The 27,662-nt window shown below is 45.1% G+C and overlaps 1 protein-coding gene across 9 annotated transcripts in view; it reads left to right on the forward strand.

Annotated features, from left to right (window-relative positions):
- GAS7 (growth arrest specific 7) overlaps positions 1-27,662 on the forward strand; it is a 224,225-nt gene that overhangs the window by 168,774 nt on the left and 27,789 nt on the right. For all 9 annotated transcript variants that reach the window (XM_038371401.2, XM_043496449.1, XM_038371403.2 and 6 more), the window contains 6 exons: positions 2,372-2,461; positions 7,911-8,026; positions 10,584-10,658; positions 17,660-17,738; positions 18,996-19,124; positions 24,704-24,827. In XM_038371401.2, the coding sequence (XP_038227329.1) occupies positions 2,372-2,461; positions 7,911-8,026; positions 10,584-10,658; positions 17,660-17,738; positions 18,996-19,124; positions 24,704-24,827 (613 nt within the window). The remainder of the gene's footprint in view (positions 1-2,371; positions 2,462-7,910; positions 8,027-10,583; positions 10,659-17,659; positions 17,739-18,995; positions 19,125-24,703; positions 24,828-27,662) is intronic.

Genomic DNA, 27,662 nt, shown 5'->3' on the forward strand with positions numbered 1-27,662 from the left:
TGCGATATCACTCTCCTGAGAGTAACAGAGCAAATGCTGCAAGTGTCTGGGTAGAGACCTGGTCCTTATGCTACAATGCTGTGTGCTGCAATGATGCCAGCAGAGATAATACTGGAGTGGCCTGGGAAAGTGTCCTACCATGGTGGACGAAATAAGGCAGCCCTTCCCAGAAGCATTCTGCAAAGGATTGCGGAGTACCTTCATTAAAGCTTCCTAGAGATCTCCATGAAGGAGTCCAGGGCAATCCCCTGCACATAAAGAGTCTTTTTTCAGAGAGTGCCCTTTGCATGGCTGGAGTGGCCACTGATATCCACTACACCTACTTTTTGTTCAGATTAAACATACAAAATAATAGCATGTAACCCCTACAGTTTGATTAGCAATGTGCACTCATCAGACGTGTCTTCCCCGGCATCACGCTCTGCCGCCAACTGGTCCTGTGAAGGGATGGACTCCAAGGTTAAAAACGGTTCTTGGCTGTCAGGGAGAGTGGATCCTCCACTTGACTGCCTCACATTCTCCTCTTCCTCTTTCTCATCAATAATGTCCTCCTCGTTGTTGCTCGAGGTTGCCCAGAGCTCCTGGGAAGTATCCACAGAGCGTTTTGGGGTAGTGATGGGGTCACCCCCGAGAATCGCATGCAACTCCTCATAAAAGTGACATGTCTGTGGGGCAGAACCAGCGTGCCTGTTTGCCTCCCTTGTCTTCTGGTACGCTTGCCGAAGCTCCTTTATTTTCACCCAGCACTGCTGCATGTCCCTGGTGTAGCCCTTCTCCCTATGCCCTGCACAATCTTTGCAGAGATGTCAGCGTTTCTTCTGCTGGATCAGAGCTGTGCCTGCACAGACTCTTCTCCCCATACAGCAATAAGTTCCACCACCTCCTGTGTACTCCATGTGATTATGCCCCTCTATTCGGCACTGGTGAGGCCACATCTGGAGTATTGCGTCCAGTTTTGGGCCTCCCACTACGGAAAGGATGTGGAAAAATTGGAGAGAGTCCAACGGAGGGTAACGAAAATGAATAGGGGGCTGGGGTACATGATTTATGAGGAGAGGCTGAGGGAACTGGGCATATTTAGTCTGCAGAAAAGAAGCGTGAAGGGGGATTTGATAGCAGCCTTCCACTGCCTGAATGGGGGTTCCAAAGAGGATGGACCTTGGCTGTTCTCAGTGGTAGCAGATGACAGAACAAGGAGTAATGGTCTCAAGTTGCAGTGGGGGAGGTTTAGGTTGGATATTAGGAAAAAGTTTTTCACTAGGAGGGTGGTGAAGCACTGGAATGCGTTACCTAGGGAGGTGGTGGAATCTCTTTCCTTAGAAGTTTTTAAGGTCAGGCTTGACAAAGCCCTAGCTGGGATGATTTATTTGGGGATTGGTTCTGCTTTGAGCAGGGGGTTGGACTAGATGACCTCCTGAGGTCTCTTCCAACTCTAATCTTCGATGATTCTAGATTAGGTATTCCTGAATAACTCCATGTAAGGACATTCTTAATCCAGAATAAGAGCACCTTGTTCCTGTTACACTTCCTCTGCTTTCAAAGTGGATTAAACTAAAGAGAAACAAGGTGCTGTTAATAAGAGTATTTACACATGGGAATAAGAGTATTCATACATGGGGTTATTCCATTATAGTTATTGCATTTTGCATTTACACCCCACCTCAATCGGAATTAATTTTCAAGTGTAGACAAGCCCTAAAAGACAAGCCTGCTAGGTTTTATTGCTCTAACCCTTGGCCTTCCTTGCACTTTCTTAGTTGCTATTAATTGCTGTGCAATAGCCGCTGTCTTGGAAACTGCTCTGGGTGTGCACCTACATGAAGCCTCATTGACTTCAGAGTGGCCTGTAGAGCATTTGGCAGGACTGGGGCTTTCATTTGAATGCTCTTTGGGCACATGTAAAGCATCCTGTGCAGTAGGAATAACAAAAAAAATGTGATTCTGTCAAACACCAAAGTAACCACGTGTGTCTGAGGTGATGTGCAATTTGTAAAACCCTCAGTGCTGTTGCCTGTTGCTTGTGGTTCTGTTTATTCTTTAGAAGTTTGCAGTTTTCTTTGCATCTTTGTTCCATTAGAGATACAGGTTCGCGCAGGATGGCATTTGCCAGAATCTGGCAGCTTTCATTTTTTTGAAAATGGGTACCATATTTGCTTTCATCCAAGCTGTCACTACCTTTGTGTCTTTCCAAATATCATTGTCTATAATTCAGCAAATTCAACAGCTACTTCTCCGGCAGTCAGATGCATGTCATCTAGACTTGCTGCTTTGGATGCGCACAACTTTCACTCACTTGCTTCTTATCAATTCGCAAGCATTTCATTGTTTTTTATCTGCCCCGTCTGACAGGCCTTTTGCTTGGTTTTTGCAGATAAACTGCGTGACTTTTCCACACCCAGACACAATGCAAGAACAGCAGTTGCTGAAACCCACTGAATGGAGCTACTGTGATTATTTCTGGGTAAGTAGGCAGCTAGCCACATGCCACACGCTGCAGCGTCTCAGTTTCAGGAAGAGCAGAACAAATTGCTAGGTTTGTTAGAGAGCAAATCAGAATTCAGTATGGCAAGGCGCTGAAAAAGACACCCTGCAGCAAGGAGCAGCACCAACTCTGCTGCGTTACTTCTGCAGGGCCTTTAATAAAGCAGACAGCACAGCATGGTGCTAGAGGTGCTCTCCAGAACAAAGAGAAAACAAGGGAAAGGCTCAAGGGAGGGACCACAGTTCCTGCAGGGAGAGTGGAGTGTTTGTTAGCCTCAACCCCAACCACCAGAGCAGGCTGCACTGAGGAGAAAGGGAGCAGCTAAGGTGCTGATAGAAAAGGAGTACTTGTGGCACCTTAGAGACTAACAAATTTATTAGAGCATAAGCTTTCGTGAGCTACAGCTCACTTCATCGGATGCATTTGGTGGAAAAAACAGAGGAGAGATTTATATACACACACACACAGAGAACATGAAACAATGGGTTTATCATACACACTGTAAGGAGAGTGATCACTTAAGATAAGCCAAAAGAAAAGGAGTACTTGTGGCACCTTAGAGACTAACAAATTTATTAGAGCATAAGCTTTCGTGAGCTACAGCTCACTTCATCAGATGCATTTAAGATAAGCCATCACCAACAGCAGGGGGGGGAAGGAGGAAAACCTTTCATGGTGACAAGCAGGTAGGCTAATTCCAGCAGTTAACAAGAATATCAGAGGAACAGTGGGGGGTGGGGTGAAGAAACAGATTGACAGAGCCAGAAGAGTACCCAGAAGTCACCTACTACAGGACAGGCCCAACAAAGAAAACAACAGAACGCCACTAGCCATCACCTTCAGCCCCCAACTAAAACCCCTCCAACGCATCATCAAGGATCTACAACCCATCCTGAAGGACGAGCCATCGCTCTCTCAGATCTTGGGAGACAGACCAGTCCTTGCTTACAGACAGCCCCCCAATCTGAAGCAAATACTCACCAGCAAGCACACACCACACAACAGAACCACTAACCCAGGAACCTATCCTTGCAACAAAGCCCGTTGCCAACTCTGTCCACATATCTATTCAGGGGATACCATCATAGGGCCTAATCACATCAGCCACACTATCAGAGGCTCGTTCACCTGCGCATCTACCAATGTGATATATGCCATCATGTGCCAGCAATGCCCCTCTGCCATGTACATTGGCCAAACTGGACAGTCTCTACGTAAAAGAATGAATGGACACAAATCAGACGTCAAGAATTATAACATTCAAAAACCAGTTGGAGAACACTTCAATCTCTCTGGTCACTCGATCACAGACCTAAGAGTGGCTATACTTCAACAAAAAAGCTTCAAAAACAGACTCCAACGAGAGACTGCTGAATTGGAATTAATTTGCAAACTGGATACAATTAACTTAGGCTTGAATAGAGACTGGGAATGGATGAGTCATTACACAAAGTAAAACTATTTCCCCATGGTATTTCTCCCTCCCACCCCACCCCCCACTGTTCCTCTGATATTCTTGTTAACTGCTGGAATTAGCCTACCTGCTTGTCACCATGAAAGGTTTTCCTCCTTCCCCCCCCTGCTGTTGGTGATGGCTTATCTTAAGTGATCACTCTCCTTACAGTGTGTATGATAAACCCATTGTTTCATGTTCTCTGTGTGTGTGTATATAAATCTCTCCTCTGTTTTTTCCACCAAATGCATCCGATGAAGTGAGCTGTAGCTCACGAAAGCTTATGCTCTAATAAATTTGTTAGTCTCTAAGGTGCCACAAGTACTCCTTTTCTTTTTGCGAATACAGACTAACACGGCTGCTACTCTGAAAAAGGTGCTGATGTAACTCCGACAGACCCTGGTCATCAGCAGGCGGGATTGAACCTGGGACCTCTGGAGCTTAGTGCATGAGCCTCTACCTCATGAGCTAAAAGCTGTATGGCTGTTAGCTAAGGCTGTAGAGCAGACTCATTAATTGCTCTCTAAGTGGCCGCAGTGCCACTAGATGGGACAGAGCACCACACCCAGGAGGTGTGTGGGTTACAGAGACAGTCTGAGAGGGCAGGAAAAGCTCCAGCTGGATGGGCAGGTAGGGTGGGCTGAGAAAAGTCCAAACTCCAGTGAGAGGAGTCAGAGGAGTCTCAGTCAATCAGAAAACTGGATGCACAGCAGCAACAGCAAGGAGCCCCAGAAAGGAGGGGGCAAGACACACACTGGAGGCAGAGAAAAAAGCTACCTTAATGGTAAAGAAACAGCAGGAAACCCCTAAAAGAATGTTTTTGTAGATGCACAGTAATTCTTGTGAGGGGAGATGGGTCAGCATCTCCTGTAACCCTTCTAGTGAACTGAAACTTTGCTGATACATCAGCCTGGCCAAAGGGGATAAGCCATTTTGAGCAGTTTCATGTTGTATCAAGACTTGCTAATAATTGTGATGAGCACCAGGATAGGGACTGATCCTGCAGCTGTTTCCATGCTGGCAGACTGTACCTTTGCCAAACCAGTTGCAGAACTGGGGCCATCATCTCCTCGTCTGTACTATGGGAGATGAGGCAGATAGCACTCTGCTGATGTCAAGCCCAAGGCCAGAGAAGAAGAATGTGGAAAATACTGACGTCTGTTGCACAGGGGATGCTGAGAAGCGCCCCCCCTCCAGAACTTTACCTGGGAATCGTCTGGATGTAAATCGCAGTGCGCTGCAGCTCAGCTAATAACTACATGTCAACAAAGAACAAATTCACTCCAGCTGAAGCCTTGGGGACAAGAACCAAAGAATGGAAAAAATGTCTAGCTTGCCATACCCTCCCTGTCTCTGTCTTCCCCCATCCCCAGCAATCTTGGGAAATGGTGCCAGCCTGAGGTTATGAATGCCAGAATGCAGGAGATGTACAGCTAGTCAGATAGCTTCTGTCAGAAAATGCTGGCTCAACCAAATCAAAATGTTTTCAGGTTGCGAATCAATTTCATCCAAATTTTCAATTGGAAATTATCTAAATGTTTTATTTGATTTTATCGTTTTACTTTTATGATGGAACAGAATAGCTGAAATGATAAATGATATGTTTCAGAATATTTCATTTAATGAAAAATTCAGAGACTTCGACTTTGGGTCCCCACTTGGGGCAAAACAAAATTTCAAAGATCACAGCATTTCCTGTGGGATGGAAATTCCATTATTTGACGTGCTCCGATAAAGAGTGTCCTTATTGACCATTATTCAGAGCTTCAAAGTGGCATATGGCATATCAGAGCCCGAGGTGATGCCCACCAGAGAGCGGCCATTGGCTGAGGACACCCATGCTCAGAACCATGTACAGAACCACAAAAAGAGATTGCCCAGCAGATTTAGTAACAGGGCTGCCAATGGCTGACAGTGGTGTAGCTCAAATGGCAAGAAGCCAGAGAAAGATACCCCTGACACGACGAATGACAGAGAGGCCTCTCCTGGTCAGTGAGAAGCTATCACTGGTGTCCAAATGACAGACACTGAAAGCTCTAAATAACTGAGAATTTCTTCACTTACCTTCCAGGTTTGTTTCCCGGAAGTGCTAGATGCAAGTCATGTAGCTTATAGGTTAGTGTCTGACATTTGTGCACTTTACCTCACATTGCTATCACAGCAAGGCAATTTCAGCAATACACTTTCAGAGCACCTTAGATGTTTGAGAAGAACCTCTTCCCAAGTATTATGCACCTGGGTGAGATGGGAGTATAAGTATGGAAAGGGTCTGACATGACAACACATTATTTTATGAGCCTATGAATAAGACACAAAATGTGGTTCCCTCCTCTTCTCTTGGTGATCTCATCCACAAACACTGCTTTGATGATCATCTTTAGCTATCTACAGTATTTATCTGGCCGACATCACCACAGTATTTAAGTGCCCCACAATTTTTAATGTATTGATTCTCACATACTCCTGTTAGGTAGGGCAGTGCTGTTATCCCCATTATACAGAGAGAGACTGAGGCCCAGAGACATTAAGGCCTGGTTTACACCTAAAATTTAGGTCAACCTAGATACATCCCTCGGGTGTGTGAAAAATTCACACCCTAAGAAACGTAGTTTAACTTACCTAAGCCCTAGTGTAGACATTGCTAGGTCAATACAAGAATTCTTCCATCAACCTAGCTACTGCCTTTCAATGGTATGGATTTACTACAGCGATGGAAAAACCCTTTCTGTCGCTGTAGCAAGCGTCTACATTATGGCGTACAGTGGCATAGCTGCAGTGCCATAGCTGTGCCACTGTAGCATCTGTAGTGTAGACATACCCTAAGGTTGGACTTTTCAAAGGGGCCTAAGGGAGGTAGGGCCAGATTTCTAAAGCTTTCTCCAAAGATGTTTACATCGATAGGAGTTAGGCACCCTGGTGCTTTTGACAATTCCACAAGGCTCCTCTTCACATCTTTAGACACCTGAACACCTTTAAGAATATGGCCCTAGGGGTCTTGCCTAAAGTCATGCACGGAGTCTGTGGCAGAGCAGATGGGAACTCACATCTCCAGCATCCAAGGCTAGCATTCAGCCCACGTCCTCTCTTCATGCTGATGGCTCACAGAGCTACCTCTCTGCTCTAGACCTGGCCAAAATGGAACTCCTGATTTCCCATCCCGCCAACACACACACGCAAATCCTTTTGTCTTCCCCTTTTCTCTGTCATGATGGACAGCACCACTACCTTCCCTGTCATTCAGACTAGCAACCTTGCCTCTATCTCTGCCTCAGCCCTCTCTGTTGACCTACACATCAGCCACGTCACTTGCCACTTCTTTCTGCACAGCTTCTCCAGGATCCAGCCTGCTGTCATGGCCAAAACTCTCATCCAAGCCCAGCTCATCTTGCTTTTTGATTACTGCAGTCTTTACTATATATGTGAGTACAGCATGCAGCACAGTGAGGCAAAAAGCATAGCAATTCTGAAAATATCCCCTATGCCTATGTGTCAGAGAGATGGGGGGTGGAGTTAGACATTATTCAAAAGTGTAGGGAAGAGGGAAAGAGAAAAGATGAAAAAGAAACAGAGAGGGGGGCTCCAAAGTCAATGGAATTATCCTAGGGATGAACTGGTCCAAGTAACAAAACAAACCATGATTGAAAGACTGAATGAATGGCATTATTAGCAGCCCATGAAATGAGGTGGTCTTTTACACACTGAAAGGGCTATCACACTGGGTACATTCTATCAGGCACTGGTGGATTAGATGGTGAGCAGAGGGGAGGAAATCATTTAATGGTCTTCCAGGATGCATTTCAAAGTGTTTTTAATGTTTTGCTCAGCAGCTTAGATCCCAGGAGGAGGCTTCTGCAAAGAAAAGCAGCTGTTCCCACCCCTGGAATGCCCTCTTTTGGCAGAATTACTGTAGTTAGGATTCTAGGAGCCTTGGCATGTCTTGTGTTGTACACGTACTAGCTACCATTTCTCTTCCAGGCTGATAAGAAGGATCCACAAGGGAACAACACAGTATCAGGGTTTGAAATTCTGCTCCAAAAGCAACTCAAGGGGAAACAAATGCAAAAAGAAATGGCAGAGTTTGTTCGAGAGAGGTAATTGGAAGCTTTCTGTTGAGTTTAATATTTCTTGTAATCACTTTATTTGCATGAATCGAACACATAGTCTGAACTCTGGAAGTTGTGCATATTTTATGAAACACATACACATCACTATCCATCCAAACTCTCCAATCTTCTCTAAAAAATGTTCTCCTTCAGTGCACCTATTAGCTTTAGACTTCCCATGTCTTTAAGGTTTGTGAGTCACTTAACTTGGTGGAATGAGGATAATCAATGGGATGCAGTAATACCAGGGTACGAAACATATAAGAATGACAGAATAGGTGTACTGGTGGGGGAGTGGAACTACGTGTGAAAGAAAGCATAGAGTCAAATAAAGTGAAAATCTTGAATGAATCAAACTGTACCATAGAATCTCTATGGATAGAAATTCCATGCTTGAAATATAAGACAATTTAGGTGCTAAAGGAGCATTCAAAGAAGATAAGGTCATTGCAAGAAGCTAAATTAATTCTTTGCATCAGTCTTCACTTCAGAGGATGTGGGGGAGATTCCCACACCTGGGCCATTCTTTTTAGGTGACAAATCTGAGACATTGTCCCAGATTGAGGTGTCAGTCAAGTGGATTTTGGAACAAATTGATAAACAGTAATGAGCCATCTGTACCAGTTGGTATTCATCCAAGAGTTGTGAAGGAACTCAAATGTGAAGTTGCAGACCTACTAACTGTGATATATAAACTATTACTTAAATCAGCCTCTATACCATATGTCTGGAGAGTAGCTAATGGTAATGTCAATTTTTAAAAAGGGCTTCAGAGGCGATCCTGGCAATTATAGGACAGTAAGCCTAACTTCAGTACCAGGCAAATTGGTTGAAACAGAACTATCAGACACACAGATAAACAGGATATGTTGGTGAAGAATAAACATGGTCGTTGCCAAGGGAAATTATGCTTCACCAATCTATTTGAATTCTTTGAGGAGGTCAACAAGTACATGGACAATGGTGCTCCAGTTGATATAGTGTACTTGGACTTTTAGAAAACCTTTGACAAAGGCTCTTAAACAAAGGCTCTTAAGCAAAGTAAGTAGTCATGGGATAAGAGGAAAGGTCCTCTCATGGATCAGTAACTGGTTAAAAGATAGGAATCAACAGGTAGAAATAAATGGTCAGTTTTCACAATGGAGAGAGGTAAATAGCAGGATCCACTAAGGATGTGTAATGGGATGAATGCTTTTGAACATACTCATAAATGATCTGGAAAAGGGGGTGAACAGCTAGGTGGCAAAATTTACAGACAATACAAAATTACTCAAGAAATTTAAGTCCAAGCTGAATGTGAATAGATAAAAAGTGCTCTTATTAAACTGGGTGGCTGGGCCACAAAATGGCAGATGAAATTAAATGCTGGTAAGTGCAAAGTAATGCACACTGGGAAAAAATATGTTACCACTCAAGAAAGAATTGGAGTCTTTGTGGATAGTTCTCTGAAAACATCCACTTAATGTGCAATTGCAGTCAAAAAAAGCGAACAGAATGTTAGGAACCATTTGAAAAGTGATAGATGATAAAACAGAAGTTTTTATAATGCTCCCATGCTCTGGGTGTCCCTAAACCTTTGACTGAGAGAAGCTGGGACTGGACAACAGGGAATGGGATCACTCAGTAATTGCCCTGTTCAGTTCATTTCCTCTGAAGCATCTGGCATTGGCCACTGTCAGAAGACAGGCTACTGGGCTAGATGGACCATTGGTCTGACCCAGTATGGCGATTCTTATGTTCTTCTAATACCACTATGTAAATTCATAGTACCCCACACCTTGAATATGACACGTAGTTCTGGTTGCCCTACCTCAAAAAAGATGTATTAGAATTGGAAAAGGTATGGCGAAAGGCAACAAAAATTATTAGGGGTATGGAAAAACTTCCATATGAGGAGAGATTAAAAAGACTGGGACTGTTCATTTTAGACTAAGGGGGGGTATGTTAGAGGTCTATAAAATCATGAATGATATGGAGAATATGAATAGAAAAGTGTTATTTAGCCCCTCCCTAATACAAGAACCTTATGAAATTAAGAGGCAGCAGGTTTGAAACGAAGTACTTCTTTACAAAATACACAGTCAACCTTTGGAACTCTCTGCCACGGGATATTTTTAATGCCCAAAGTATAATTGGGTTCAGAAAAGAATTAGATAAGTTCATGGAGCATAGTTCCATCAATGGCTATGAGCCAGGATGGTCTGGGATACAATCCCATACTCTCGGTGTCCCTAGACCTCCAACTGTGAGAAGATGGGACTGGACAACAGGGGATGGATCACTCAGAATTGCCTCAGAAGCATCTGGCACTTTCCACTGTCAGACCATAGGATACTGGGCTAGCTGAATCATTGGTTTGCCCCAGTATGGCCATTCTTATGGGTCAACTATATCTTTCATCAGTGAGTTCCACAGGTTGATTATAATAGGCGATAAAAAGAAACATTCATGACTAAGGCCCCACTGGAAAATCTGATGATTTACTTTGCCGTGTAGTGATTTCTTCCATATTTAATATATTTTCACTGCTGTCTGTTTTCTGTAGGATAAAGATTGAGGAAGAATATGCCAAGAACTTGTCCAAACTGTCTCAGAACTCATTGGCTGCTCAAGAAGAAGGGTAAGGAGCTTTTGCACAAAAGGCATTTCCCCTAACTTACGCACATGGTCTTCTCTTGAGGCCTTCCATAGAGCAAAGGGTAATTCAGCCTATGATCCTGGCTCTATTGCCATTGACAGAAATCACTGATATGGAGGCCCCGTCACTAGATGTGTTCAAGAGAAGACTGGGAGAATCTTTTGGAAGCTAGAATAGAGGGGTGCTAGGAGTTGGTTTCATGATTAATGGTCTATATTAAAAATCCTTATAACATAATTCATTTAATAAACAAAAACCATTTAAAAGGGTTTAAAGTAGGGCTGTTGATTAATCGCAGTTAACTCACACGATTAACTCAAAAAAATGAATTGCAATTAAAAAAATGAATCGCGATTAATCGCACTGTTAAAAAGTAGAATACCAATTGAAATTTATTAAATGTTTTTTGATGCTTTTCTACATTTTCAAATATATTGATTTCAATTATAACACAGTATAAAAAGTAGACAGCACTCACTTTACGTTGTTGTTTTTTATTACAACTGTTTGCACTGTAAAAATGGCAAGCAGAAGAAATAGTATTTTTCAATTCACCTCATACAAGTACTGTAGTGCAATCTCTTTATCATGAAAGTGCAACTTACAAATGTAGATTTTTTGTTACATAACTGCACTCAAAAACAAAACAATTTAAAACTTTGGAGCCTAAAAGTCCAATCAGTCCTACTTCTTGTTCAGCCAATCGCTAAGACAAACAAGTTTGTTTACATTGACGAGTGATGATGCTGTCCGCTTCTTATTTATAATGTCACCTGAAAGGGAGAACTGGCATTCACATGGCACTTTTGTAGCTGGCATTGCAAAGTATTTATGTGCCAGATATGTTAAACATTTGTATGCCCCTTCATGCTTCGGCCACCACTCCAGAGGACATGCTTCCATGCTGATGACGTTCGTTAAAAAACTAATGCGTTAATTAAATTTGTGACTGAACTCCTTGGTGGGGAGAATTGTATGTCTCCTACTCTGTTTTTCCCGCATTCTGCCATATATTTCATGTTATAACAGTCATGGATGATGACCCAGCACATGTTCATTTTAAGAACACTTTCACAGCAGATTTGACAAAACGCAAAGAAGGTACCAATGTGAGATTTCTAAAGATAGTTACAGCACTTGATCCAAGGTTTAAGAATCTGAAGTGCCTTCCAAAACCTGAGAGGTGTGGAGCATGCTTTCAGAAGTCTTAAAAGAGCAAGTCAGATGCGGAAACTACAGAATCCGAACCACCAAAAACGAAAATCAGCCTTCTGCTGGTGGCATCTGACTCACCTGATGAGAATGAACACATGTCCATCTGCACTGCTTTGGATGGTTATCAAGCAAAACTCGTTATCCGGATGGACGCATGTCCCCTGGAATAGGGGTTGTAGCATGAAGGGACATATGAATCTTTAGCACATCTGACACACAAATATCTTGCAATGCCAGCTACAACAGCACCATGAGAACACCTGTTCTCACTTTCAGGTGATATTGTAAACGAGAAGCGGGCAGCGTTATCTCCTGCAAATGTAAACAAACTTGTTTGTCTGAGCGATTGGCTGAACAAGAAGTAGGACTTGTAGGCTCTAAAGTTTTACATTGTTTTATTTTTGAATGCAGTTTTTTGTACATAATTCTATATATGTAAGTTTAACTTTCATGATAAAGCATTTCCACTACAGTATTTGTATTAGGTGAATTGAAAAATACTATTAGAGTACTTTTCTTTTTTTACAGTGCAAATATTTGTAATAAAAAATAAATATAAAGTGAGTACTGTACACTTTGTACTCTGTGTTGTAAGTGAAATCAGTATATTTGAAAATGTAGAAAATATCCAAAACTGTTTAAATAAATGGTATTCTATTATTGTTTAACAGTGCGATAAATCATGCGATTAATCACGATGATTTTTTTTAATTGTGTGACTAATTGTGATTGATTTTTTGAATTGCTTTACAGCCCTAGTTTAAAGTTAGGTAAGCGTGACAGCCCCCAAGGCAAACACTTCAAACAAAAGAAAGCCAAGTTATGGGACATCTCTTATCTGTGTCCTAACATCACCCAGCACCTTTCTACTGGCGGTGAGAGATGCCACAGCTTCACATAGAGCTTCCTTCTACTTCCAGTGAAAGAAACACCTTTACCCACCACACATCAATCCCCTTCACTGTATAAACACCACACCTCGACTACGAGCTGAGCAGCAGCTGCTCCTATTCAGCACTGCCATCTGTGTGCAGACTCAGTGTGTGGTGTGTGTTTCTGGGGGAAATCTAAGGTTCTGTGCAGGTGGGGTTGGATTCTGTGAAGAGCATTGATGAGTTCATCTACCTAGCTTGCACACAGAGTTCAAACGGCTGCAGCAAACTGGATGTTCTTCAGTGAATAGGGCTTGCCACCTCCAGCATGAAGTCCATGTCTCACTTATGGATGCAAAAATGTCTTTGTACTGAGACAGAATTCATGATCTATCAAACTTCTGTACCACTTGTATTGCTATGCGGGTCAGAAATCTGGATCCTTACAGGCAGACTTGGAGCAGCTAGAGGCATTCCATAAAGGAAACATTTTTAGTTTATTTTTACTCATTTTTTGAATACTAGATTTACTTGAAATCCTTCAGAAATTCAGCCTTCACTCACAGATTAGGTGTTGTAAATGTGGGGAGGGTACACTTATCTTCATACAGAAACAAAACCAAATCCATAGATTGAATTTGTGCTTAAAATAAAAGATCAAATTCAGTGTTAAGTAAAGAGGAGCTGCTGTGTCTCTCTATAGCACATTTAAGCACTGTTCATCTGTCAATCTTAAAACAGTTTACAAAGGAGGATGAGGATCTTTATCCCCATTTTACATATAGGGAAACTGAGACCTCTTGGCCTCTCTGTAGTTAAGGTTGTCACTGCATTTCTAATAAGGGGCTTTCAGCACTTTAGTCTCAACAAAATTCTCAGAAAATGTCCATTCAGAGTGCAGCTTGGCACATGTCAGCTGGGAGACAGGGCATAGTTTTTTCCAAACCCTGGGTGAATTGGCCTATTCTATTCCAAGATACAGAAAGTTGAAAAATTAGATATTTGTCCCATTTGGCAAGTTCTTGTCATTACTTGTTTTTTGTTCCCATGATATCTGAGAAATGTGAGGCCTAGAAATAATGAGGGATCATCTACAAAGTACACTAGAGGGGTGTAAATTCTAGTGCACACTAGCATATCTCCCACTAACTGACCTGTGTGGACCCTGCTGGCACAGACAAAAAGTTCCCTAGTTTATGTTAAGAAGTCCCATTTCAAACAGGGAACTTTTAGTGTGCACCAGCAGGGTCCACACAGGCCAGTTAGTGCACGACACACTAGTGCACTCTAGAATTTGCACCCCTCATTACAGACTAATGCATCATGTAGCAAGCCCTGATTGTTGGGGAAATTACTCCTGGGGAATGAATACTTTCAGAAATATGCTTGGTCCATATATTGTGGACTGCTGAGGTCTGGCCGAGGTTTGATAAGAGTATGAATGACTCAGCAAGTTCCTCAGATCCACGATTGGCTTCCAGATTCTGGTGGAGCTTCCCAGCACAGCGTGCGGCATACTGGATATTAGGAGTAATAAATAAAGTTCTCAAACCCTCACAAGTCTTCAGAGGGATCCAGCATAGTTCATTAATCCTGTGGCACTCCGAAACCTCCCAGAGACAGAACCAGTCATATGAAAGAACTTAAAGAAGTCCATAGATGAAATATGGTAGAAAACTGGTTGCAATTCTAGCAAGCAGGAGACCAAGTGTAGTGAGGCGAAGTGGCCTCCCACTGACCCAGAGGGGGAGGGACCACTCACAGAGCCCTGGTGGGTGGAGCCAAGCTCTGCTCACCCCTCCCACTGGAAGTCAGGGGGCAGGACAGGAAGTATAAAAGGCAGGTCTGGGAGCTCAGTTGGGCTGCAGCTGTTGAAGGGGCCAGATGCCTCCTGCCTACTCCTGAGCTGGGAGACTGCTGCAAGCCCTGTGGGGCTGAGGACTGGTTGATGTTTCTGGGACTGCCACTGGCCTTCTACCTGAATGACCCAGAGGAACCCTTATGGACCCAGGTTCAGTCCTGGGGGAGATAGGAAGTAGCCCAGGGGAACTAGACAACTGTCTGGTTAAGAGCTGGCCTGCGACAAGGTCAGCAACAAGTGTTGCAGCAGATCCCTGCTGACCCAGTGGTGGACCCGCTCTGCCACTGTTAGGGCGCTGGGCTGGGATGCAGTGGAGATGGGCGTCCCCACTGCCACCCCACCCTGGAGTGGCAGTACTCCCCCTCTGTAAGCCAGAGGGCCTGCATCCGCCTACAGTCCGCTGAGTGAGGACACTAGGCGTTGCTCCTGCCTGAGCTCCCCTAGTCTGTGTTTGGGGTGCTCTAACTCCTTCCCAAGACCCCTAGTCTGTGGATGGGTGCTCTACCCCAGCCTGAGCCTGGAGGACTTGTTGCCCCACCCTGACTAAGGGTCTGAGCTATTTGTTTGCCACTCAGTCCTGAGTATAGGCCTGAGAACAAGACTCTGGATCTCCCCACCCTGACTAAGGGCTCGGCTTATAACTGTTTGTTTGCTGCTCGGCCCGGAGTATAGGCCCGAGCCACAGACCCTTCACTGCCCTGATTGTGGGCTAGAGACCCTAACTGCCTATCACTCTGCCCAAACTGTCGACCAGAGCTATAGGGCAAGTGTGATTCAGCTAATTCCCCAACTGTGAGCAATGCCCACAATGTAATGAGGCGGAGTGGCCTTCCATTGACCCAGAGGGGGAGTGGTCGCTGCTAACCCACTACATTAAGATATAGTGAATAACACAGCTGTTCTCTTGAGCCCACTAGCCATGGCCAAAAGTTCATTTTTTTACAAAATCAAAGAGAAAAACAAACAGAAAAGTTAAAAGAATACAAGTGTTCATTCACAATGAGAGGCGCTGGATTCAGGTTAAGCTGACCAAGGAAAACTTTATTTAACCCTGTGCACTGCTCTGTCCAGGTGGCTTCCAGCCTAAGTCCTTCACATTGCCTGTTTTTCTGATGTCCCCTCAATAACGGCTCCCACAGGGAACAATGGCCCTATGAGTCCAGTTCATGATACATCTTCTTTTTTATTTTACAAACATTTAATATAAACATTACGAACCAACAATTGACTCCCATTCTGTGTCCCTTTGGCCGGAGGTTGCTAAACCATAACTGAGTTTGGGTATTGTCCAGACCCAGCTGGTTACGCAATCTTTGATCTAGTTTGAGCTCCTCAACAGGCGACCACTCCAGGAGTGATCTATTTCTGTTTCCTGGGTCCACTCACCAAGTCTAGCAAACTGTTTCTTTGTGGAGTCTCCTTGGCAGGTGGTTTTCTGTCTCTCCATTCTGTGATGATCTCAATATCTCTGCAGGCTCTCTCTGGGTGTTGTCTGTTGGCTCATAAGTGTCTCCTGTTCCTTCTGCCACTTGTCCCTCTTGCACAGACATCTCATATAACTTGGGTGCCATTGCATCCCTCACAAGGCCTTTAGTCCAGTCCTTCTAGTGTCTGTCTAATGGCTGGTTCCTCACGGTAGGTCCTTGGCTGACCTGTCATACTCTAATGCCTGCTTTCTCTTATTGTTGGCCATCTCTTCTCAGCCATATCTCCATCCGTCTGGCTTTAGCATGTCTCCCCTCATTGGTAGCAAGGTTTCGGTCCTTTGTCCCATCAGTGGCTGTGATGCACTGTTTGGCACCCCTGTGATGGGGTATTCCTGTGTGCCAAAAATGCTAAGGAGAAATGCTAACCAGAAGAAACAACCTTGGGTAAAAGTCTTAGCTATTTGCACAGCTGATTCCACATTACTAATTCTCTGTGGTTATGCTGGGGAGGAGGGGTGGTTGTCAAACTCTCATTTGCCTGCAAATTCCCTGAAATCTGCTGAGGCAAATTGGGGTCTGTTAGTGAATGCAGCATCCAGAATGCCAAAGTGCCAGTCACTGACTTGCTTCTTGTATCAGGCAGGGCACTGACCTCCCAAAAGTTTAAGTAGTATCCCTTGTAATCAAGTACTGCTTTTCATTGAATATGTAAGTCCACTCTCACCTTTCCCATGGTGGGGCGGGCAGTTCATGTGGTAACAGTCTCTTTCAGCTGGTGGTTATGACACCCTTCTTTCAAGGAGCAGAGTTGTGTATTCATTCCAGGCTGGTAAACACACTCTTGAGTCCATCTCAGACAGCTGTCAATGCCCGGGTGTGAGGCATTAATTTCTTGCACAGTATTCTATTTAATGAGGCAGTGACAACAGCTCTCTGGCCTCAAAATATGATTCCATCTTGCACACTCAGTTCATCGTTAATTTGAAAATATTAATCTGCTCCTACCATTACTTAGCTTTTTGCCTTCTGGGCACTCTGCTACTGTTGCTCTCTTGACTGCCTGTAATTGGAGGTCCCTTTCCATAGCCTCTTTCATTTCCATCATTTTCACTGTGGAGAGTGGGACACTGTGTGCACTTCAGTGATTTGCCTGGAGATATGACAATGTTTTCAGCAGCAGGTGTCTTTAAGACAGAACTGAGGGCTATGAAGCAGACACGTAGCTAAACCACTTTTGTACATAGGGTTTCAGAGCTCTGCAGGCTCAGGGATTCTAAACATTGTGGATGATAGAAGGTTTTAATGACTATACATTTTCCATTAACTAATGTGAGGGAATTCTATTGGGAGGGGGCTGTCCAGGTATTTGTGTCTGAGATGTGAGGGGGTGAACTGGTACTACTGTCTTAATGCTGAGGGGACAACAGTCTGATTAAGCTGTAGTAGCTGGATGGTGCACACGTCAGTATGATGAGTATGATACAATGAAGGGTTGATAACAATCTACACTGCACAAATGAAAGGTTGTCTCATGAATTCTGGTGGGGGCTATGCATGGGTACAAGACTCGGATCAGGGCAGTGACCAGTGACGCATTGTGTTTTTCAGCACCCTAGGAGAGGGCTGGGCCCAGCTGAAGAAAAGTCTGGCAGATGAGGCAGAGGTTCATCTCAAATTTTCCTCCAAGGTAATCTGCAAGCTCCTCTGTTCACACAGAGCATTCTTCAGGAGTTTGGTAGTGGTCTAACCTTTGGGGGATATTAATAAGGAAAATATGAACATACACAGGTAGTCCAAATGGCAAAATCTGAGAGCACTAAGGAAATCTGTGTGTTTGCCTATGCTCTCTGCAAACCTGTTCTAACCCGTTAGACCCCATTCTGTTGCCAAAGCTGGGAACAGAACATAAGAGTCAGATGGGGGAGTATTATTATTATCACCCTGTCCTATAGAGTGGGACACAGACACCAAAAGGCAAAGGGAACCGATAGCCTTGGTGGTAGCAGCAGGATTCAAACTCACAGGCCGGTGTGTGGCCTGCTCATGTGCAGGGGTTATATGGGGGGGGGGGGAAGACACCTCCGGCTCTTGCACACCTGATGAGAGGGCTGAAAAACACTGCAGGCCATTTGCTAAGTGGAGCACACAGCCACCTCTGTCCAAGTCTGTTGACAGCATGCGATTTCCCAATGCAAAGGGAAGGAGGCAGAGCCATAGTCCCACTCCCTCTCTCCCTCCTTCCCTCCCACTCACTGTCGTCCGAGGCCACCTGCAGTGGGGGATGCACTAATGGCCTGTGTGGTCCCCAGCTCAGTGGAGAATTCAGGGTGTGACTGTGATGCCTGCGCTGTGCCTGGGAGAGGCGGCTTCCTGCCACCTTCGAGCTGGGGCGGGGACAGTCTTGTGGTTAAACCCAAACCTCCTGTGCCTTAATTCCTGGTCCTGCCACTGGCTCCCTGGGTCAACTGGGGTAAGTCACTCACTCTCTCTGGGCCTCAGTCCCCATCAGAAAATGGGGATAACAGCAGTGTCCCCACAGGGCATGGGCTGGGGAAATTCGTTACCTGTGTACGAGACACTGTGACAGTCGCTGTTACAAGTATCTCTATAGGAGATTAAAGGTTTCAGGCTTTCTGATGAGAGAGGATAGCAAGAGCCTAAGACTCTTGTGACCTTTGAGAAATTCCTCCTACGCACCCTTAACTGATGGGCTGGGGTGGAGGCAGCTTTGCTCCAGGCTTTCTTTGGGAAGGGAAAGATCCCTAGCCCATTCTGCCATCATGCGGCTAAAATTGCATCTCTGGCTAAGTATGAGCATCGCATTCTCGTCCACTGTGAACAAGTCTTCCAGGAGAAACAGCTAACTGCATCCAGCCATTTTATGCTCCTGATCAGTGCCTGGCTGTTATCACTTCCCAATGCCTCTTTCTGTTGTCATTCCCAGCTCCAGAGTGATGTGGAGAAACCACTGCTCAACTTCAGAGAGAACTTTAAGAAAGACATGAAGAAATATGACCATCACATCGCGGATTTACGGAAGCAGCTGGCTAGTCGCTACACAGCAGTAGAAAAGGTAAGAGCAGAGAATGAAACAGAGTGAGCTTTGGTGGGATAATCTCCTCTGAGACACAAGAAAAAACTCATGGAATGCTTCTCTTCAGCTTCTAACCACACAGGAGAGGACTCTGCCAGAGGTGGAGTGTGGTCTGCTGTGCTAAACTCCTAAAGTCTTGTTCTGTTCTGGTGATTCATAGGAAACCAGGGAGGCAGTGTCATGTCTGGAGATATTTTTGTTACATTGAATTATGTCTCTAACCCAACCCTTCTCACTCTCTAAGTTAATATATTGCTATGGCATTAGGTGAAAATACCATCCTGATGCATGCTCTGCAGTCACATTAGCCAGACAGGGCCTGGCAGGGATGTCAGTCTAACATGGGTTACCTAAGGTTACTAGCAAAGCCTCTGCCAGTTGTATATACACCTTCAGCAGACAGCTGAGGTCATGCCCCATCCCCTGTTCTGCATTCCACCCCTTCTCCTGACTGACTCTCTGACTGGAGAAAGGGCAGGAAAAGCCAGGTGCCAGCACTGTTTGTGTCCTGTATGAAGCCAAAACACAATATTGCTGAATGATCCAGGTGTTGTTCGTTAAATCTCTGGTGAGCATTCTCACAGGAACCAAACTATATGCTGGAGTACACATCACATGGCCTTCCCAGACAGCCAAGGACACAGCACATGGAAAACTGTCAGTCTGCACTGCTTACATGGAAAGCACTTTCCCCAGCTGTGCTAACTTCTTTAGACTCTGTATGAAGCAAGCATTATCCAACCATTTATCCAGAGGGACAATTAAATCAATGGATTAGAAAACGAATGCAGACCTCCTGGGTGGCATCTGCTCAGCATGACACAGACAAAGGAGATAGCCCTCTGCCAGGCTCCATTTCCATCAGCTTCAATGCGCTTTTATGGCCTGGCCAGCTAAGCCCAACACCAAATATTCCTCCCTCAAAATCTTTCAAAGCTGCAAAATTAACCCACCAGTAATTGCCTTTGAAGTCGATGTAGCGAGCCATTATTCCAGAGCGGGGATGTCTGTGTGTAACTCAACACATACACAAAAAGCAGCCTCCAAATTAGGTCAAAATCTCCAATATGTTATGGGAGGCAAGGGAGTGTTGGCCTGATTTTTAACTAAACAGGCAACAGCTTGTGCAAAACACGTCTACCTTGTGTGTTTAGGTAACCTCAGCAACTATAAGAAAAGGAGTACTTGTGGCACCTTAGAGACTAACAAATTTATTTATTTGCTACAGCTCACTTCATCCGATGCATTTGGCGGAAAATACAGTGGGGAGATTTATATATACACACAGAGAACATGAAACAATGGGTTTTATCATATACACTGTAAGGAGAGTGATCACTTAAGAAGAGCCATCACCAGCAGCGGGGGCGGGGGAAGGAGGAAAACCTTTCATGGTGACAAGCAAGGTAGGCCATTTCCAGCAGTTAACAAGAACATCTGAGGAACAGTGGGGGGGAGAAATAACATGGGGAAATAGTTTTATTTTGTGTAATGACTCATCTATTCCCAGTCTCTATTCAAGCCTAAGTTAATTGTATCCAGTTTGCATATTAATTCCAATTCAGCAGTCTCTCGTTGGAGTCTGTTTTTGAAGTTTTTTTGTTGAAGGATAGCCACTCTCAGGTTTGTAATCGAGTGACCGGAGAGATTGAAGTGTTCTCCGACTGGTTTTTGAATGTTATAATTCTTGACGTCTGATTTGTGTTTCTTTGTTGGGCCTGTTGTGTAGTAGGTGACTTCTGGGTACCACACGATCCATTGTCTACAGCCAAGCTCTATGATATAACCGCATTTGCTCCAACCCCTCAGACAGAGACAAACACCTATAAGATCTCTATCATGCATTCTTACAACTACAATACCCACTTGCTGAAGTGAAGAAACAGATTGACAGAGCCAGAAGAGTACCCAGAAGTCGCCTACTACAGGACAGGCCCAACAAAGAAAATAATAGAACGCCACTAGCCATCACCTTCAGCCCCCAACTAAAACCTCTCCAATGCATCATCAAGGATCTACAACCTATCCTGAAGGACGACCCATCACTCTCACAGATCTTGGGAGACAGGCCAGTCCTTGCTTACAGACAGCCCCCCAACCTGAAGCAAATACTCACCAGCAAGCACACACCACACAACAGAACCACTAACCCAGGAACCTATCCTTGCAACAAAGCCCGTTGCCAACTCTGTCCACATATCTATTCAGGGGACACCATCATAGGGCCTAATCACATCAGCCACACTATCAGCGGTTCGTTCACCTGTGCATCTACCAATGTGATATATGCCATCATGTGCCAGCAATGCCCCTCTGCCATGTACATTGGTCAAACTGGACAGTCTCTACGTAAAAGAATAAATGGACACAAATCAGACATCAAGAATTATAACATTCAAAAACCAGTCGGAGAACACTTCAATCTCTCTGGTTACTCGATTACAGACCTAAGAGTGGCTATCCTTCAACAAAAAAACTTCAAAAACAGACTCCAACGAGAGACTGCTGAATTGGAATTAATATGCAAACTGGATACAATTAACTTAGGCTTGAATAGAGACTGGGAATGGATGAGTCATTACACAAAATAAAACTATTTCCCCATGTTATTTCTCCCCCCCACCCCACCCGCCACTGTTCCTCAGATGTTCTTGTTAACTGCTGGAAATAGCCTACCTTGCTTGTCACCATGAAAGGTTTTCCTTCCTCCCCCCCCCCCCCCCCGCCCCCCACTGCTGGTGATGGCTCATCTTAAGCTGTAGCTCACGAAAGCTTATGCTCTAATAAATTTGTTAGTCTCTAAGGTGCCACAAGTACTCCTTTTCTTTTTGCGAATACAGACTAACACAGCTGCTACTCTGAAACTTTTCTAGAGTAGGTGAACTGAGCTCTTTTTTGCTTGCTTTTCAAGGTATACTTTTTCTTCCCTGGCTGTCTAGGGACATTTTACCTCTGCTACACAGAAATAGACTGATATAAAGCACTCTGTAGATTAAACTTATTCTGAATTGCACTGTGAAAACCTTTTTGTATATGAATTCAATTGGCACATTGAAGGAGCCCAGTTCTCCAACAGTTGTTTTTTTTTTCTCAATGGACAGTATTGCAAGGGCTGAGTGTTTGGCTTGCTCCATTAGTGACTGGAGCTGATTCATATTTTTGGACTATCTGCACTGCTTTCATTATTGTAGTGTCAATGCCTCACAATCATTCATGAATTTTATCCTCACAACACTGCTGTGGTGCAGGAAAATGCTATCCCTGCTTTTACAGAAGGGAACTGAAGCACAGAATAGATTGAGGAACTTGCCTAAGGTCACCCAGGAAGCCTGTGGCTGAGCCAGGAATTGAAAGCAGATTCCCTGCATCTCTGTGCAGTACCCTAGCCACTGGACTTCCCTTCCTGTAATTACTCTCACCCATTGCAAGAGGCGAGGGCATGGGCAAGAAGCTGTGGCACATACCCCAAGCCTTATACTTACATGTCATAGGAATGTAGGCATTGCCAGGCTGCATGAGACCTGAGGACCATCTAGTCCAGGATCCTGTCTCTGATAGTGGCCAGCAGCTACCACTGCCTAGGAAAGTGCCAGAACCCTGCAGTAGCAGATGTGGGGCAATGATTCCCCATGAAAGTGTCCTCTTAGCCCCTCATACTCAGCGCCTGGTAGCAGGAGGGTTTGTATTCCTTTCAACATTCTCTCTTTTTGGTATTTACTATGATAACTCTGGATATTTTTGTATTACAAAAAATGTCCAATCCCCCTTTGAATCTTGGTAATTTCTGGGCCTCGGTGACATCCAGTGGCAGTGAGTTCCACAGGCTGATTGCACATTTTGTGAAAAAGTATTTTCTTTTATCAGTTTTGAATTTTCCACCTTTTAATTTCACCTGTTCTTGTGCCCCAAGACAGGAAGAATAGACCCACGGCTTCCTCCTCCCTCCTGCAGTGCCCCATCTCCCTTCAAGCCCCAGACCTGACCCAGATCACCAGTTTCTCTGCAGTTTCTCTTTATCACAGGGGAAACCCCTTGCACCCTAGGCAACCTGATTTCAGTTTGCCAGCACTATGTGGGGAGGGCAGCAGTCCTTCCTTTGATGACACTAGTGCATATCTGTCAAATTGGGGGTGGCAGTGTCCCCCCCTTAGCAGCTGCTGAAGATGGGGACCCCAACTAGCCACCCCCAGAAGGTAACAGGAACAAAGTGGAGAAGGCTTTGTGTCCCTAACATAAGACCACATGGTAGGGGGCAGCAATTAGGACTGTCAAATGAATCTGGTGTTTAATATCGCTAACCCTTATAACATGAGGCCTCGCTACTTCGGACTAAAGCTGAGCAATAATCAATTCATCCGTTTGTTGGTCAAACCAAAAAACCAATCCCAGTACATTTCAGATCAACCCAAAATGAAAATTCTTTGGTTTTCTCAGTGAAACAAACATTTTGGGACATATGAATGTATCGCTTAGATTTCAGGCATTTTAAACTACTTCTTCTATTAAAAGCAAATTAAATTTGAAATGCCATTCACAAAGCCTCTAAAGAAAGAGGTACCCCCCACTCCAGATCCTATAGCCCGGTGATTAGGGCTCTTGCTTTTAAACTGCAAGGCTTAAGGTCATAGTCCTGCTCTACATCAGCCACAGGGGTCTTGAACTTGGGTTTCTAGTATTACAGCCAAGGGTCCCATCCACTGAGCTGTCAGATATTCTGGGGCTGTGGGGCTGGGCTCTCTTGCTGAAGCTGTAGCACTGTGTACAAATATTAAATATTTATTGAGCCAGAGAAAGAGCAGACGAGTGACTCTGTAAGCCTGGTGATCTGGGGGCTATGTGGGTTCCAGTCCCTGCTGCAATAAATATTTGATTAGTTATGTAGAATGGAACAGCTTTAAGAGGAAATTGAGAGACCCACCCCCCGAGGACCCAAGAGTCCAGTGCTTAGGGCACTCACCTGCAATATGGGAAACCCAATTGTTGTACTCACTAGTAGCTGCAGCTGATTTAAAACTACATTTTTGGCAAATAAATGATTCATCCAGAAAATTTCACCCAGCGCTAATGGGTCATTAACTATAGGGTAACATCCGGGTTCTTGTAAGTTGTCATTTCTTCTCATGAAATTGCCTGGCCAGGTCCCCAGTGTCTGTGGTTTGTTAAGCAGACCACAGAGCCATCAAGAGCAGCCCTAAGAAGGGCTCTGTGCTGCTTGGTGCATGATCACCTGTGCAGGTTGCATTGTCATTGCCATAGAGTGTTTTCAATCTAAGTCAGGAGGGACGATTCCCTCAGCTTTTCACTTGGCTTCTTGGTTTGCAAAAGAGAGTTGTCTGTACTCAAACCTAATCACTGCTGAGACAGGCTGGCTGAAGCTGATGAGATACTTCAAAGGACACTTTGGGTGACATAAAATGTCCCCAGCATGTACATCACTACAGAGTACCTACGTGCTGTACTGGGATGATTTAATTTGGGAGGAGACGGACTCTATAGACATCATAAGGCAGCTGGAAGTTCTTCTGTAAGGCATGTCTGGTGTGCTTTGTTTATTCAAGGCCCGGAAAGCCCTGACAGAGAGGCAGAAGGATCTGGAAATGAAAACCCAGCAGCTGGAGATAAAGCTCAGCAACAAGACAGAAGAGGAGATCAAGAAAGCGAGGCGGAAATCCACTCAGGCTGGTGAGTGGGTGAGGCTTGAGGTTCATATCTGGTAAACTGAATTAGGCAAGTCAGAGAGGAGTATGTTGCAGTACTTAGGGTGGGGTGCAAAGGGGGCCAGAATGAGAGATGAGGCTGTTGGGATGGGAAGAAAAAGATGTTCCTGGTGAGGTGATGAGGAAGCAGCAGCAGAATTTGCAGTATGGGGGAAGGAAAAGGGAGGAGGGAAAAGTAACCACTAGATTGTGGGTCTGAGTGGTGTGGAGGATGGAGATGTTGTCAACAATGATAGAGAAGCGGGGGACTGGTGAAGATTTGGAAAGGAAGAGAAGGAGCTTGATTTTGGCTGCGTTAAGCTTAACGGATGACAAGACATCCAAGAGGCAATATCGGCGAGACAGGCCAAACTAGGAAATTGGATGGAAGGAGAAACATCAATAGTGGAAAGAGAGATTTGTGAGTCAGCAGCATAGAGCTGATACCTAAACCCAGTGAGCTGATGAGAGACAGGGAGTCAAGTGAGACAAGCAGGGAGCAAAGGGCACAGCATTGGGATACCCCACTGACAGGGTAGAGGAGGACCCACAGGAAGGGAAATGAAGAAACTGTCAGGCAGGCAGGAGGTAAACCAGGAGAGGATGTTATTTTGAAAAGCTGGGAGGAAAAGATCTCGGCAAGGAAAGGATGGCTGACAGAGTGAAAAGCAGCAGAGGTGGGCGAAAATGGAGTAAAGACCCTTAGGTTTGGCCAGAAAGAGGTCACCGGGGACCTCAGTGAGAGCGGTGTGGGTAGAAAGAAGAGGGCCCAACGTGTCTTAGATAGGACTTACAAATCTATTGAAAGACAATTTGGCCTATGATTTCTATCCTAGTCCTTCCAGTTAGTCAGTGATGGAGCTGCAGCAAAACCCCTAATTAAAGTTGGCCAATACTTTCTATTATAAGTTCCTTATAACTTCAACAAATTTTAACTGTTCAGGGTAAAATTTCCCATGCGTAGTGTCTGCCTTATGCTGAAGTTTTTTGGAAAGTTCCAACAAAACTGGTCCAGCCATTTCCAAGAACAGGGTGTTGAGAAAATATATCGTTTTGCCAACATTCCCTACTATCCTGTCACTGAGAAGCTCTAATGCCTGTATGCTTTGCTCCCGACCTTACTGATGACCCATCTGCAGGTTGATGTGCATGAGGCTTGTGGGTTGCTGGCAGGCTGTTGAGGTCAGAGTTCTGGACCTAAGTTGCACAGGCACAAGACACCCAGGGTAACAAGGCTGATAGTGACCGAACAACCTCCTCCAGGCATATTTTGAATGGGACCCAATCATGCGTACCAGATCATGCCCCACAGGTATCTTCCCACAGGTATCTTCACCCAGTTCATGGTTTGCAGTAGAATTTAGGCAGGAGACAGGGAGAAGTGGACATACCCCAGTGCAGAAATTTAGGCAGCTAGGGAACTGTTACAGCGAAAAGTTAGGTGCCAAGTGAGTTTAACACCTGCAGGGTTCAGTGGCAGCCACGCAGCGGTTTTGTGGACTCAGTGGTGCCTAACACTACGACTTAGGCACCTAAATCTGAGGCTTAGGCACCTAAGTACCTTTGAGTATGTGGACCTTATTCTTCATAGCTTTCACAATTACTGGCCTTTACAAAACTATGAATATGTTGGTTGATTCTGTCCACTAGGTGGAAGGAGAGAGCCTTGGGATGATCCTCTTGAGACAACACATGATCTGAGAACATTATCAAAACAATGTTTTTTTTATATAATAGTTTATTTTTGCCTATCTGTAAATCAAGCAGCTCCTCTGGCTCCTGGTGGAGTTGATAAGGAGCACAGAGGCAGCAGCAGAAGCTGTCCACAGACAGCCTTGCAAGGGATGTGGCTGCATCTTCTAAAACTTCCATAAATCGCTGACTTTTGTGCTCAAAATAGCTGGCAGTGATGCAGGTACCACATGCTCCACTCTCTGCAGATTGGCCATATGCTCTGAGTGAAACACTGGGACACTGCTATGGTGTGTAACTGGGAACTGTTTAGCTAGAGGAGGTGTATGGGAATAGGGCCCCCCCTCGCACCCTTTCAACTTGTCAGAGTGACAAACGGGGGAACTGTACAGAAAGGGACAGGGTGGAGGCAAGCTGTATTCATCCCTCTGTGACCTCTCCTTGCTCTATCCTCATCCCAGTCTCGTCCTACACACTCCCCTCAAACTTAGACCTTCCCTGTTCCCTGCCCACATCCTCCGCCTGCCAGTCCACCCTCCCCCTCATTTACAAGTGCAGATATGCCAACTCTCCCGAACTAAATCCGAGGGACACAATTTCTAAGTAAAATTAAGCCTGACTCCTGTTCTCGTGAGAGAACTCTCAAATATCAGGATTTTTTTTTTCAGCTGCTGTCAGTTCGCCCTGGGTGGCCGAGGGCTCCCGCTGGCAATGAGCCTGGGGGATGACAGTGGAAGTCACAGCCACCCAGGGCTGACCTCTTCGCAGGGCGGGCTGACTGTAGCAGTCCCGCCATGCCGCAAGGAGAGCCTCCAACTGTCAGCCGGCCCCGGTTGGCTGGTGCTCCTGATGTCAGCCCCAATCCCGTGGGGGCCAGGGCTGCCACTCTCAGCCTGGGAAGTGGGAGAGGGGACCCACTGCAGCCCTCCTAGGCTTGGGGTGGGTGAAGAACCCTAAGGGAAGTGGAGGTGAGTCTGGGAGGGCTAAACTATGGCCTGGGGGCTGATGGGGTGGGGCCAGAGATGAGGGGTTTGGAGTGCAAGAGGGGGCAGGGGGTTGGGGTGGGGGTGGGGGCAGGGATGAAGGGTTTGGGGTACAGGAGGGGGCTCAGGGCTGGGGCAGGGAGTTG

Source organism: Dermochelys coriacea, chromosome 14 (assembly GCF_009764565.3).
Source record: "Dermochelys coriacea isolate rDerCor1 chromosome 14, rDerCor1.pri.v4, whole genome shotgun sequence".
NCBI lineage: Eukaryota > Metazoa > Chordata > Testudines > Dermochelyidae > Dermochelys > Dermochelys coriacea.